The sequence below is a fragment of the Saimiri boliviensis genome, chromosome 12 (assembly GCF_048565385.1).
Source record: "Saimiri boliviensis isolate mSaiBol1 chromosome 12, mSaiBol1.pri, whole genome shotgun sequence".
In the NCBI taxonomy this organism is placed as follows: domain Eukaryota; kingdom Metazoa; phylum Chordata; class Mammalia; order Primates; family Cebidae; genus Saimiri; species Saimiri boliviensis.
Window position 1 is genome coordinate 16101876 of NC_133460.1, and position 14856 is coordinate 16116731.

Below are 14856 nucleotides of genomic sequence, written 5' to 3' on the forward strand. Positions count from 1 at the left end.
CTGCTCACTTTAGCTATGGTAACAATAGTTTGCCTCAGGTATACGCAGTGCTCCCTAATTTTTAATAATCGCTCCCATGGATAAAATCCTATCTAATCCTTGGAATATCCCTGTAGGATAGGCAGGGTGACTATTCCATAGTAGAAAAAAAAACACCCAAAGGGCTATTAGAAAACCTGAGCTCAAGTCCTGGGGCTTCCACTTACCAATTGTGGAACTCGGGCAATTTCATCTGTCTGGGGGTCAGTTTCCATTGAGTAGAAATGTGGACCATAATACTTATAGTGTTTCTGTGAAGATTAGATGTGATTGTAAAAGTGAAAAAATTTAATTTTTTTTTTTTTTTTAGAGACAGGGTCTCTCTTTGTTGCTCAGGCTGGAGTGCAGTGACTCAATCACACTGCACTGCAGCCTCCACCTCCTAGGCTCAGTTGATCCTCCCACCTCAGCCTCCCAGGTAGCTGGGACTACAGGTATGGGCACCATTCCCAGCTAATTTTTTGTGGAGACAGGATTTTGCCATGTTGCCCAGGCTGGTCTTGACCTCCTGGATTCAAGCAATCCACTTGCCTAGGCCTCCCAAAGCGCTGGGATTACAGGTGTGAGCCACTGCACCTGGCTGTGAACTGAAAATATTCTATAAACCAAAAACCAGGAATGTGAAGTTAAGGCACAGGTAGGTTAGCAAAGGCTTCCAGGTTTGGGGTTCTGGAGTCTTGCAGAGCAAATCTTACCTCCACTACTTGGCAGCTGTGTGACAGTGCATGAGTTACTTGACCTCTCTGAATGTCAGTATTCTTATCTGTAGATTAAAATTGGTAATAGTACCTATTCAATAGGCGTGTCAGGAGGATAAAATGAGATAATACAGCTGGAATGCTGAGTATAGTGCCCAGCCTATTACTGCTAGCTGCTGCTTTTTGTTCTTGTTTGTATCATCATGGTTAAGGCCATTTTGGTGGCAACTCAACATGATGTACTAACAAATGGCTGGGCTCTGAGCTCAATGGGCCAGTGACCCAGTGCTGTGTCAAGGAGAACTACCATGCAGCCCTGACCCTTAATCCTTTCACCTGCAAAATGGGACCGTAGGTAATCCCTTTCATTGCAAGATTTTTGTGAGGCTGGAATGAAACGACACTGTTGAAGAACCATGTGTGGTAGAGGCTCAGATGGAACGCCAAATTTCATGCAGAGATACGGAAGCTAAGAGGTGGAGGTAGTGTAGTTTCACCGAACAGGTGAGAGGTCACCATGGCTAGATTAGAGCACAGGCTCCTGGTGGAGCCTGGAGATAGGCCAGCAGGGGGAGATTCCAATTCAGGGGTATTGTGTGGAGTGGCCTTTGGGTTATCTACACTCAAAAGACCTCAGGCTGGGCATGGTGGCTCATACTTGTAATCCCAGCACTTTGGGAGGCCGTAGTGGGAGGATTGCTTGAGTCTAGGAGTTTAAGACCAGCCTGGGTAACATAGCAAGACCCTGTCTCTACAAAATATTTTTTAAAATTAACTGGGCATGGTGGTGCATGCTTGTAGTCCTAGCTACTAGGGAGGCTGAGGCAGGAGGATCTCTTGAGCCCAGGAGTCCAAGGCTACAGTGAGCTATGACTGTACTATTGTGTTCAAGCAACCAAAGCCTGGGCCACAGAGCCAGACCTTGTCTCTAAATACATACACATATACATCTTATTTTTTTAAAAAAAGATCTCAGAGCATAGCAGTTAAATGCAAAGTCCCTTAAAGCCAGACTACCTGGGTTCAAATCCTGGCCCTGAAATATACTAGCTATGTGACCTCAGTCCCCTGGTCTACACATTTGGAATGATGGCAGGACCTATCTAAGTTGTCATAAGACTTAAAATTGTTTGCCTTGTGCCTCACATATAGTAGGCATTATTATAAGTCTTTGAAAATAAATTTAATTTATGCAACATTAAAATATATGTGCTTAGCCCAAAAAAAAGTGAGAAAAAATAATTTAAATTGGAGCATTTCACTCAATGAGCATATGCGCAGAGTGCAGGTGAGATGGAAGGGGATCTGCTCTTCCCTCAGCCGGCTGCACATGGCATCCAGGGTCTCTTGCTTGCAGTAAGTACGTCTCCCCGAGCACGGTTTTCTTTCAATTGATACAGTCCCTAGAGATAGGTTAATGACTTCATCTGACCCTCAGCAAGTAAGAAAGCAATCTGTTCCATCCTTGGCCTTGCCGGATGGGGAGATTCCACATTGATTTCCAACATGGGGGCCTTCATTCCCATGTGCATTAGTCCATTCTCACACTGCTAATAAAGACTTAACCTAAGAAAGGTCCCTTTCTTAGTTGATTTACTGGGCAGAGTCTGTCTTTGCCTGGTGATGTCAATGAATCCATCTGGGGACAACCAATGGGAAAGGGAGAAGATAGGGAAGTTGGGGAGCTTGGAGGTTTAAAATCCCAGCTTTGTCTCTATCACCACTTGAAAACCTTGAGGACTTAAATCTCCCATTTAAGGCCGAAAGGTTTTCAAGCCATGACAGAGACAAGACTAGAGATTTCAAATAGTAAAGTTATGTGTACCCGCTTCCTGGTCTTTGCCAAGTGTCCACTGCGTGATGCAAATTATCATTCACTTAATATTTTTCTTTCTATTGTTTCTCTTCTTCTACTCAAAACATTTTATTTTAAAAGCCAACTTTGGCAGGGCATGGTGATTCATGCGTGTAATCCCAGCACTTTGGGAGGCCGAAACAGGTGAATCACTTGAGTCCAGGAGTTCAAGACCAGCCTGGGCAACACAGTGAAACCCAGTCTCTACTAAAAGTACAAAAATTAGCTGGGTGTGGTGGTATGTGCCTGTAGTCCCAGCTACTAGGGAGGTTGAGGTGGGAGGTTCACTTGAGCATGGGAGAGCGAGGCTTCAGTGAGCCAGGATCATGCTACTGCACTCTAGTTAGGGAGACAGAGCCAGAACTCATCTTAAAAAAAAAAAAAAAAAGCCAACTTTTGCCACCCTTAGAGCACAATAGTGAACCAGTTTATTATCTTGAGAACTATTAACTAAAGGGAAAGAATCAAGCATTTATCCTGCCTTTTTCACATGAATTATACCACCAGGGAACCAAGTAATAGTTGAAGGGAGGCCCTTCTTAATAAAAGCATTCCCACTAGTAGATGAAAAATAAATGATAGGATATCACCATTTTACAATCTCTAATGAATTAACAGATCTAGGCACCAAGCATCCATCGCTGCCAACATCACTGAGACAACCAGTCATTATATGCCTTCAGATGAAAAAACATGCCATCTGTGGTCTTGCCAAAGAGATCCTAGCTGAGTCTGACCAAGCCTCCAGAATCAGCTTTCAAATGCAGGAAATACAGAAGACAGAGGAAGCATGTTGAGGTGCCCCAAGACTGTACACTCAGTGAAACCCAGACTGTGAAAATGCTACAGGTCACATAGCCCAAGATACGCAATACATATCTTGGGCTGCAGATACAAGAACAGATAAAAGCATTAAAGAGAGAGGGAAATCACTAAAGACATCAAATTAGATGCAAAATACAATAGCATCCCATCTCATATACGGGTTGGGTTCTAAAATCAGTCACTCTACTCAGTAAGTTGAGAACTGGATAGAGTCAAAATTAATCTTGAAAAGTCCCCAAAACATCATAAGTCACCAGGTCATTGGCCCTGAGAAGCCCAGAAGGCATCAATTAACTTTGTACCTCTTTGCATTTGGGCTCCAGCCTCTCCGTTCTTGGGTATGGAAGCCAAGGTCTAATTTGAACAGGGAAAAGGTAAGAGGTTACTTAAAGCAGGGACTCTTGCCCTTGCAGATAGAGTTGAAATCACAAGTCGAGAGCAGAAAATGGACAATGCTCCCTTCTCACCATGGCAGCCACGGCTCTGAGCTCGCTAGCTCCTTCCCAGGACACTATGTACCTTCCCTGAGAGTCCCCAAAGGCCGTATTCTGAGGCAACAACCTCCCTCCAAGGAGGCCCATGCAAAGATCTCAGGCAACCTGCAGAGATGTATTCATGCATTTATCCAAAGGGCTGGAGGGCTGAATGAAACCATCTAGAGCCACAAGCTGTGAACCTTTTCACCCAGCTCCTGTCCCCAATTTACCCCTTGCTGTCAGAGAAAGGCCCTGCTCTGTTGATTATAAAACCAATTGCCTGAGTTCCTTTATCTGAGTTGAGACAGCATCTGCCTCAGGGGACAGTGCTTCTCAGTAGCAACCTCAGAACTCTCAGCTGACCTCCCTGGGCCTCACATCTTTCTGTGTCTAGAATGGGAAGGGTGCAGGTATCTCTGTGGTAGGCACTGCTGGGATAGCTTTGGCCAAAGCCTGGTGAAACCCTGCAGGTGGAATACCCAGGGCCTTGGGACAAGTTACCATAGTCTGGAAGCAGGAGTGGAGCTGGGTCAGGAAGGGTGGCTTCCCGGGCAGGGCCAGCACCCGCTTCTCCACCATGGTGCACTCCACGTCATCATCTTGGATTACGACGTCCTTCTTCAGGATCTTCACAGCATAGAGCTCATCTGTGCCTTTTCGCTCTGAGAGCATGACCTGGGAAAGAGAGCAAGTGTGTCAAAGCAGTTGGAAGGAGGCTGGGGGCTAGTTATGAGCAACTGGTGTTCATTCATGGCCACTCTTAGCTTTGCATAGGTGCCCTCTGTTGACTCTGAAACAACAGATAGTGTTTTCCATTGACCTCACAATTTTATATTTCAGATATAGGGTTTTTCTCTGCTGCCCAGCCCAGATTGCAGTAGCATGATCACGACTCAATGCAGCCTACAGGATAGTAGCATGATCATAGCTCACGGCAGACTCCAACTCCTGGGCTCAGCAATCCTCCTGCCTCAGCCTCCCGAGTAGATAGGGCTGGAGGTAAGTGCCACCAGGCCCGGACAATTATTTTTTATTTTTTGTAGAGGCAAGGTCTCACTATGTTGCCCAGGCTGGTATCCTGGCCTCAAGCAATCCACCTGCCTCAGCTTTCCAAAATGCTAAGATGACAGGCGTGAGCTTCTGCATCCAGCCCTGACTTCACACTTTGAATAGCTAGACTCAGTCAAGAGAGGATGTTTCCAGGAGGGATGATTGTATTTTGGTCCCTCTGGGGTAACAGTCAATGCATCAATGCCTGGCTAGAAGGTAAGTCCTGTGAGGGCAGGTATCTTTGGTGGTTTGGTTTACTGGTGTAACCCAAGAGCCTGCAACAGCTCCCGGCTCATAGTACATGTTCAATACATGTTTGTTGAATGAGGGAATGAGGGAATGACTGATATAACTGAAATTAGGGCACTTGTTCCTTTATAAATTCAAGTATTTAATGTTCACTAAGAACCTGCTAAGCACTGGGGATACAGCAATAAACAAACAGGCATGTTCTCTGACCCTTAACTCCAGAGAGGAAGAAAGATTTTGCAAATTAATTACAGAGATGATTAATGTAATATTTTAACAGCCTCTCCTGTTGTCTTAGGGCTTTCTTCTTCGAGTTGTGCTGTGGTCATATTCAGGGCCAGTTAACCAGTGTGGTTCACAGACACGTCAGTATTTTCTGCATGTCACCCCCTCTCCTACTCCTTCAACCAGGGGGAACATTCTTTGGTTGTGATTATGCCAGAGAGAACAATGACCAACAGGTTCTCTCAAGAAGCCTTGTAGGAAGCATAAGGCAGAACCACATTATAAAGAGTCTTAACCTGGTGCAAGGGCTTCTAGGAAGGCTTCCTGGAGGAAGAAACAATCAGATTGAAGTATTCACTGCAGGCACTGCATCAGATATTTTGCAGGCAACAATGTTAATCATCACTACATTTCTGGGCACTTTTCTACGGACCAAACAACTCCAGGTTTTCACTTATTGTTATTCATTTGTATTGCGTAAGATCCTAGGAGGTAGGTGCCACTGTGAATCCCATATCGCAGAAAATCAAGACTCAAGAGGGTAGGGGGACCAATTAGGGCCAGAGTTTAGGCAGTTGATGAAATTAGATGCTACGCCCAACTCAGCTGGAGGACCAGAGGATGCAACAGAGACATAAGGCTAGAAGGGATGACACACAGAACAAGCTTAGCAGCAGGAAGGCAGCTCTGTGCACTCCATTCAGCTCTTATTCCAGCATCAAAAGATCTGGCTAAACTCATGCACAAAAGCTTCCAGATCATGCATCCATTCACGGAAGCTTCCGGGCTGAGCTTGTCAGCTCACAGCGTTCCTCTCCTGTCCTCACCATCTTCTCTCTCATCACAGCCAGAGCAGCAAAGGCCAGGCAGATCCAGGGATTTGGGACACCTTAGGAAGAGGGTCCCTGACACGCACTGCCACAGCAAGAGGACTCTTATTAACCTCTTTGTTCCATAGCACCACAATAAAAAAGAAAACCTGGCCAGGTGCGATGGCTCACGCCTGTAATCCCAGCACTTTTGGGAGGCTGAGGCAGGTGGATCATGAGGTCAGGAGTTCCAGACTAGCCTGGCCAATATGGTGACTCCCTGTCTCTACTAAAAATACAAAATTAGCCAGCCATGGTGGCATGTGCCTGTAGTCCCAGCTACTTGGGAGGCTGAGGCAGGATAATTGCTTGAACCTAGGAGGCGGGGGTTACAGTGAGCTGAAATCACGCCACTGCACTCCAGCCTAGGTGACAGAGTGAGACTCTGTCTCAAAAAAAAGAAGAGCTGCCAGTCTGAGTGGCTCCTGCAGACATGTCTGCTTATGTGCATGGCAAGGCAGGTCTCAGAGTGCTACGATGGGCATCTTCAGCTTATTTCCTGCCTATCTCTGTTCTCTCCCTGGTACCCAACGGCTGTATTTTCCTTCCTCAATCCTTACTAACACAGAAACAATGACTCAAGGGAGCCACTTTCCTAAGACGTGCAGCAGAGGCTTCCTGCTCTTGGATTCCAGAGACAGCTGGGACTGGAACAAGTGCAGGGAGGAAGCAGGGAGATGACTTAGCTGGAAGACAAGTGAGCAGAGGGATCGGAGGTGGAAGGAAGAAGACTTTTCAGCTGCAAAACTCCAGAGGCGGGGAGGAAGGGCTTGGTGCTGAGCTATCCTTGACTGTGGACACCCTCTGACATGGTTTGGCTGTGTCTACACCCAAATCTCATCTTGAATTGTAGCTCCCATAATTCCCACTTGTTGTGGGAGGGACAGGGTGGGAGACAAGTGAATGGTGGGAGCGGTTTTCTCCAGACTGTTCTCATGGTAGTGAATAAGTCTCACGAGATCGGATCATTTGATAAGGGTTTTCCCCTTTCACTTGGCTCCCTTTCTCTCTCGTCTCCTGCCATGTAAGACACGCCTTTTGCCTTCCACCATGATTGTGAGGCCTCCCCAGCCATGTGGAACTGTGAGTTCATTAAATCTCTTTTATCATGAATTACCCAGTCTCAGGTGTATCTTTATCAGCAGCATGAAAACAGACTAATACACCCACCCTGACCCATCACCACTGGTCAAGTCACCATCCAACCATCCTGAATATCAGCAACTACCTCCCACTTCCCCAACCAAAAGTAGAGAAGGAGGGGCCCTAGATACCTTCGGTGCAGATGCAGTCATGATAGGATAACTTAGCCTTCTGCTTGGAAGGGCAGAATGGCTGGGAATTTCCCCCTGCACCAGGAACAGGGGTGGACATCCTGCATCTGTGTCAATTATCCCCATTTTATAGATGAACACACTGAGGTTCAGAGAGATTAACTTGCTTCAGATAATGGTTGTTCTAAAACTGCAGCTCTGACCATACCACTTGAATGCTAAAAGCTCTTCAATGGCTCTTGAGAGCCAAACAATTCTATGACTACATCCTGTTTTTTTTCCACTTTAAACATTCGACTCCCACTGTCTATGACGTCCTTCCATGCTCTTGTGTTGCTTTGAAAATCTGAGATTCCACTGGGATGTTACTCCTCCTCTAATCTTGAGGATCCACTTAGATCAAACCTGACACTCCCTCCTCTGGGCACCAGGGCTGCTTTGTAGCTATGTCAGTTACTGTAGCGCAGGCTTTTCCACACTTCAATCATTCATATCCCTTTTTTCACATTTCTTCCTGCCACCTAAACTGTCATTTGCTTAGCATTTTAAAAATCTAGTCACATTTCAACTTAACTAAATTTGAAAAGGAAACTTTATATCACCACTATTAATGGCAAGCCAGTATCACAAGTCATAAATGGAAGATAAGCATAAAAATAAATAAAAGCACAGCAGTGCCAGTAAATTCTAGCTATGTACTGCTGGCTGCTGAAGGTTCTGAGTCAGGCGCTGCATCTTCTCCTTGTTAAAGGAAAAAATTATATTAGAAAGTTGTTAGAGAGCATATTGCCATCAAATGAGATTTTCTTGTTCAAGTAATTAGAAAGAGTAAAAGAAGACACAGAGAATAACCTTATCATAATGTGATTTAATTTTATTTAATAGCACAACTACATAGCACCTAAAACAATCTCAAGTAGCAACTGAAATCTTGCAAATCAGCAATGCTATGTGCTCCACATCTTAGGAAATACTACTGCATTTGTACAGATAGTTTTAAAAATCAATAAACAGGGATACGTGAAGATTCCCAGTGCCTTGTCCTGCCCTAAACAACATTCCCTTTACTGATTAAAGGAAAATAGAACCCATATGCATAAAGCACAACAAAAATTTAGAAATAGAAGTGAACTGAATTCCAGAGGAGCAGTCAGCAAACTTTCTCTATAAAGGACCAAACAGGAAATATTATAGGCTTTACAGGACGATCTGGATCAGGTGAATGGGTGTGGCTGTGGTCTAATAAAACTTTATTTACAAAAATAAGCAGTAGCCCAGGCTCCAATAGTTTGCTGACACTTGTTTTAGAACTAATGTTTCAAGAAGGATCAGGGAAAATAAGAGTAACCACATGATCAAAAATGACTGCAGTTTAATTTGGAAATGAAGCATGCCTTTTACTTCTTCCAACTCTTTGTTATTAGAAGAACCTTCTGATTGGGTAGTAGCCACAGCTGGACACAGCTGATTGGACCAGAGGTAAGTTCCCCACCCTGAACCAAGCCAATTGGATTCCCTCTCCTAAGAATTTGAATTAGGGTACTCCAAGGAGTCAGTCCTGGGTCCCTCAACAGAGAATACGCAGGTCTTCCTAGAGTGGTCCCTTTCGTTTTTTGTTGTTGTTGTTGTTTGTTTTTGTTTTTGAGACAGAATATCACTCTGTTGCCCACGCTGGAGTGCAGTGGCAGGATCTTAGCTCATTACAGCCTCCTGCCAAGTTCAAGCAATTCTCCTGCCTCAGCCTCCCAAATAGCTGGGATTATAGGCACCCGCCACCACACCTGGTTAATTTTTGCATTTTTAGTAGAGATGGGGTTTCACCATGTTGCCCAAGCTGGTCTCAAACTCAGGACCTTTAGTGATCCGCCCGCCTTGGCCTCCCAAAGTGCTGGGATTACAGGTGTGAGCCACCACACCCAGCCTAGCGTGGTCCTTTTCTACCACTGTGTAGGCAAAGAAGAATAAAACAGATGTCTGAGGAGAAAAAAAGAAGGTATAAAACAAGGAGAGGCCTTGCTTTCAGTTTCTAGTCTCTCATAAGGCTTAGATGTTTTCTGATAGAAACCTTCATATCCCTCTAATAAAGTTATTTTTATTTATATTACTTTAATGGATTTATGTATCTTAGAGATCCCTAAGACAAAACTATTACATAGATAAAATTCTTAATAATAATTAAAATTCTTAATAATAATTAAAATACATGAAGCCAAATAGCATCAGGTCAGTATGTGACCTAAAACAAGGCAAATTCCACTCTTTATAAAAGACCGGGCCTCCTGCCTATATCAGCATCACTAGGGGGGTCTTTGCTTGCAATATATACTCCAAGTATTCCCTCTCCTTCAGGAGCTCTGGGCTGTGACCTGTGAGTCTGCATTTCAATAAACATATTCCTCCTATCTTGATTGGAATCTCCAGATATTACCAAAATCAACTCATTTAATAAGGTAGCTAGGAGATGCCAATAGGTAAAGCTGACAGAATCTTTCTGTCCTTATTTTCCTATCACTTTCTCAGCAGTCATTAATAGGGTGAGAAGAAAACTTTCTTTTTCTTCTTAATATTCTATTCAAGCTTTCCCTTTCAATAGAAATCTCTCCGTCCTCTCTTGGAGTTACATTTTGAGAGCTGTCTCAACAGCACGTGATACTTTATGGAGGTTTTAAAACATGTTTACAAATATTTGACACTCTTCCAATCAGAGCCAGAGTCTATGCCTTCTCCCTTGAACCCAGGCAAGCATTGTGACTGCCTTAACAAACAGAATGTAGTCAAGAGACCCTGCATGACTTCTGAGGCTATAGTTTCTGTAATTTTCTTTCCTTTGGACCCCAAGACCACTATGCTAGACCAGGGAACAAAACCCCACAAAGAGACCCTGGGACTGCATGAGAAGCTTAATGCCCAGGCAACCCCAGATGCTCCAGCCATTGCATGAAAAACCTCAAACCACAACCAACCAGTAAGCATTCCCAATCTCCTGGCCCACAGAAACCATAACAGATAATAAGAGATGGCTGTTGTTTTAAGCCTCTATGTTTTGGGATAATTTGCTATCAAGCAATAGATAACTAGAACAGATTTATCAAAGTCCCTGTGTGCATTGATTCAGTCCAGCTTGGTCAGCTGTGGTCCCTGCCACCTTGGGTTTGTGTATGCATGCTCTTTTCAATAAATAATAATAACAATAATATTGTTTAAAGCTTCGATTGAGAGGGGCAACACTGATGGAATTCATTGTGCCTTCCCAATGCATCCACTTTCCTAGTCTAATCCAGCACCTGGAATGCTAGACAATTCATTCAGTCAACATTAATTAAGCATCTAGGATGTGTCAGACACTGGAGATAGGCACTGGTGATGCAGAACGACAAGGTTCCTGCCCTCATGAAGCTTACACTCCTGCACAAATTATCTAACATCAATCATAATAAGACCCCCGAAAAAAAAGTACACCTTGCTCTTTGAGTGTTTAAATCGAAGACTTAACCTTGCTGAGTGGGTAAGCAAAAGATGCTCTTGGGGAAGTGATGGTGAAGCTGACACGTGAAATATCAACAGGACTAGCAAGGCAGAGATGCGGAAGGCATATTTCAGCCAAAGGGAAGAGAGCAGTGCTTCCTTAGGATTAAACTCTCTGGGTCTACCAACTTGGCCTACAATTCCTGTAAGGACATGAGCACTTGAGCTTCAGAAATCAAATTGCAGATGCTGACTCCCATCTCTCTGAGATGTAGCAAACAAATTGTCTCCGATAGAATCAGAGAGATCCAGCCACCAAGTAGGGTGGCTGAACAAATAATTTGTGATATTCAAAGGCCAACTGTTTGTGCCAAGGACAGAAAAAGGCAATGTTGGGACCAGTTTGGACTTGATAACAATAACCATGCCCACTGATTGCTTTCAATATGCATTATCTTATTTAATTCCCACAGAAAATATGTAGGGTGGAAACTGCTGCTATCCCCATTTTACAGATGAAGAAGGGAGGGCTTAGGAAAGCTAGGTGACTCATCCATCTTCCACCAGGAAGTGACACACAGTCACCTGTCCCTTAAATCCATGCCCTCAAACACACCCCATCATTAAGCCCTAAGTGCCAAGTGTTCAGTGGTGAGAAAATTATTGCTGGAATGTTTTAAATTCAGTCCTAGAACCTGGTCCTCTTCCTCTTTTCCTATCCACCTTGCCCATGGCCACAGACAGAACAGTTATTTCCTTTTTCTATTTCTTATACAACCACTAACATTTGCTTGGCAAGATGAGCTTGGTGTGCATTCACGCTGCAGTCACGATTCCAGTTCTTCCATCGGGTCTACAAGCTCTATTGGGAATTTCATTCTAGGCATGATGCTAGGCACTGGTGACGTGCCCAATAAACAGAACAAACATGGCCTTGCTTCCATCAAGTGGCTGGGCAGATCTTTCTGCCTCCACATATGCTGTGAAATTTGGCCATGGGAGAGGAAAAAAGCAGAAAAGTGGCCATTGCCCTGGCCTTGGTGATGCCCACATTCTAAAATGTTCCTTTAAATGGAAATGTTCTCTTATTAGTTGTCTCAAGCAGTTTCTGGAACTTCCAGAAAGTTTAATACCAACATAGAGGGTGTGGGCTGTTTGCTCAGCTGTCCCTCTCTCTCCAGGGTGAGGATTCCAAACAGACTGAAAGGATGTGTTGAAGTGATGTTCTTATCAAATTCCAAGCCACATCTGTTCCCCAAGAATCTTCTGGGAGAGATGTGATAAATAGCAGAACTCTGATGACAGCAAATAAAAGGAAGGAGAGCAGCCCAGGGATTCCTGGCTGGAAAGTTTGTGGTGATGAACTTTACTGGTGAATTCCAATGGCAAAAATGTGCCTGGAATCTTGGCCCCTGACTGTGGTGTAGCATTGCATAATGGTTAGGGCATGGGTTTTTAGTGTTAGAAAGCTTGGTGCGTGTCCAAGTTTCACCACATACTAGCTGTACAATCCTGAGAAATTCACTTTTTTCTGAGCCTCAATTTCCTCATCTTATAAAACGGAGATGCCAGCAATACTTTGCTTTTGGTGGTGCTGAGGGAGTTTTAGGGCATAAAGTATCTGAGTGCACACTTTAACTTAGCACTGTGTGTGGCAAATGATAAATACTTGATACCTGGTGGTTCTGTTAGTTTCCTAGGGTGACCATAAGGAAGAACTAAAACCTGAGTGAATTCACACAACAGGAATTTATTATTTCAGAGTCTGGAGGCCAGAAGTCCCAGATCAAGGTGTGGGCAGGGTTGGTTCCTTCTAAAGACACTGAGGGAGGATCTGTTCCATCCATGCCTCCCTGCTAGGTCCCGGTGGCTGCCAGCTACCCTTGGCACTCCCTGGCTTGCAAATACATATCTCTAATCTCTGCCTCTGTCTTCCTGTGGCATTCTTCCCAGCGTGTCCTGTCTGTATCCAAACGTCCCTCTTCTTATGAGGACACCAGCCGTTGATTCGGGCCCACCCTAATCCAGAGTGACCTCATCTTAACTTGCTTACGTCCGCAAAGACCTTACATCCAAATGAGGCCACCTTCATTAGAAATTGAACATACGTTGTTTACAAGGGCACAATTCCACCCACTACAGTGGTGATGGTCCACATCATCTTTCCAGCAAACAACAAAGGGGCTGTTGGTGGGCTTTGTACAAAGTACCAACCTCTGGTTTTCAACAGGCCAGGGAGCTTTGTCTTGAGGGAGCTGTGCAAATGGCCGCACTAGTGTGCAAGGGCAGAGACAGCAAGGGACCCAAGACCTTGCTTCCCAACGACTGAACTTCAACAGGCACTTGCCACAAGTCCAAAGCCAAATCCAATCACCCTCAGCTCCTCTCTCTTGTATCTCTCATCCAGTGCAATCACAAGATTTGTCAGCTCTACATTCAAAGCATATACTAAGTTCACTCTCCTTGTTGATCTGAGCCACAGTGTTCCTTAGCCTGATTTCCTGCAATTGTCTCCTATCCCATTTTCTGCTTCTACTCTTCTTACTCTTGTAAACATTCTGTTTTCTTTCTTTCTTGTTTGGTAGACATTTGATGTCACTCTGTTGCCCCAGCTGGTCTGGAACTCCTGGCCTTAGGAGATCCTCCCACCTTGGCCTCCCAGAGTGCTGGATTACAGGCATGAGCCACCACACCTGGTCCATCCTATTCTCTATACACCTGAACAATGCCTTAGAAACTCGAGTCTGTTCATGTCACTCCAACTTCCTAAGGCTTTCCTCTGTCCTCCTACCACACTTGGGACTCAATCTCACCTCTCAAGATTCCTGCCTTCTGCTCTTCCTGCCTGCATGATTCTGCCCCTAGGGACACTCAACAGTTTGTTCTCTCACCTTGTTCAAGAACACACTTCAACATGGCCCTGTCACCAATGCCCTCCCTACCACCTTCTCTAAACTCGCAGCCTCCATTGTCATTTTCCATCCCCTTCCCCTCCTTTGTTTTTCTTGACAGCACTTACCACAAGGGCATTATATTAATATCTATCTATTTTTCTCCCTCACAAGAGTGGAAGCTCCATGAGGGCAGGCATTTTGTTTGAGTTGTCCACTGTCATTTCCCTAACATCTAGCACACAGTAGACACTTAATTCATATCTGTTGAATCAACGAATGAAAGGATTTCATGAGTAGAAGTTGCTTTAAAAACCACTGCAAAGAAAATAAAATACCTAAGAATACAACTAACAAAGGATGAGAAGGACCTCTTCAAGGAGAATTACAAACCACTGATCAAGGAAACAAGAGAGGACACAAACAGATGGAAAAACATTCCATGCTCATGGTTAGGAAGAATCAATGTGGTGAAAATGGCCACATTGCCCAAAGTAATTTATAGATTCAATGCTATCCCCATCAAGCTACCATTGACCTTCTTCACGGAACTGGAAAAAAACATCTTAAACTTAATATGGAACCAAAAAAGAGCCTATATAGCCAAGACAATCCTAAGCAAAAAGAACAAAGCTGGAGGTATCATTCGACCTGACTTCAACTATACTACAAGGCTACAGTAATCAAAATAGCATGGTACTGGTACCAAAACAGAGATATAGACCAATGGAACAGAACAAAGGCCTCAGAAGCAATGCCACACATCTACAACCATCTGATCTTTGACAAACTAGACAAAAACAAGCAATGGAACAAGGATTCCATGTTTAATAAATGGTGTTGGGAAAACTGGCTAGCCATATGCAGAAAGCTGAAACTGAACCCCTTCCTTACACCTTATATAAAAATTAACTCCAGATGGATGAAAGATTTAAACATA

General features: G+C 44.2%; 1 protein-coding gene across 2 annotated transcripts in view; it reads right to left on the reverse strand.

Moving 5' to 3' along the window:
• The window catches only part of PRKCB (protein kinase C beta), a 386658-nt gene that overhangs the window by 61602 nt on the left and 310200 nt on the right, over positions 1 to 14856 (reverse strand). For both annotated transcript variants that reach the window (XM_003930205.3, XM_003930203.3), the window contains exon 10: positions 4395 to 4568. In XM_003930205.3, coding sequence (XP_003930254.1) covers positions 4395 to 4568 — 174 coding nt within the window. The remainder of the gene's footprint in view (positions 1 to 4394; positions 4569 to 14856) is intronic.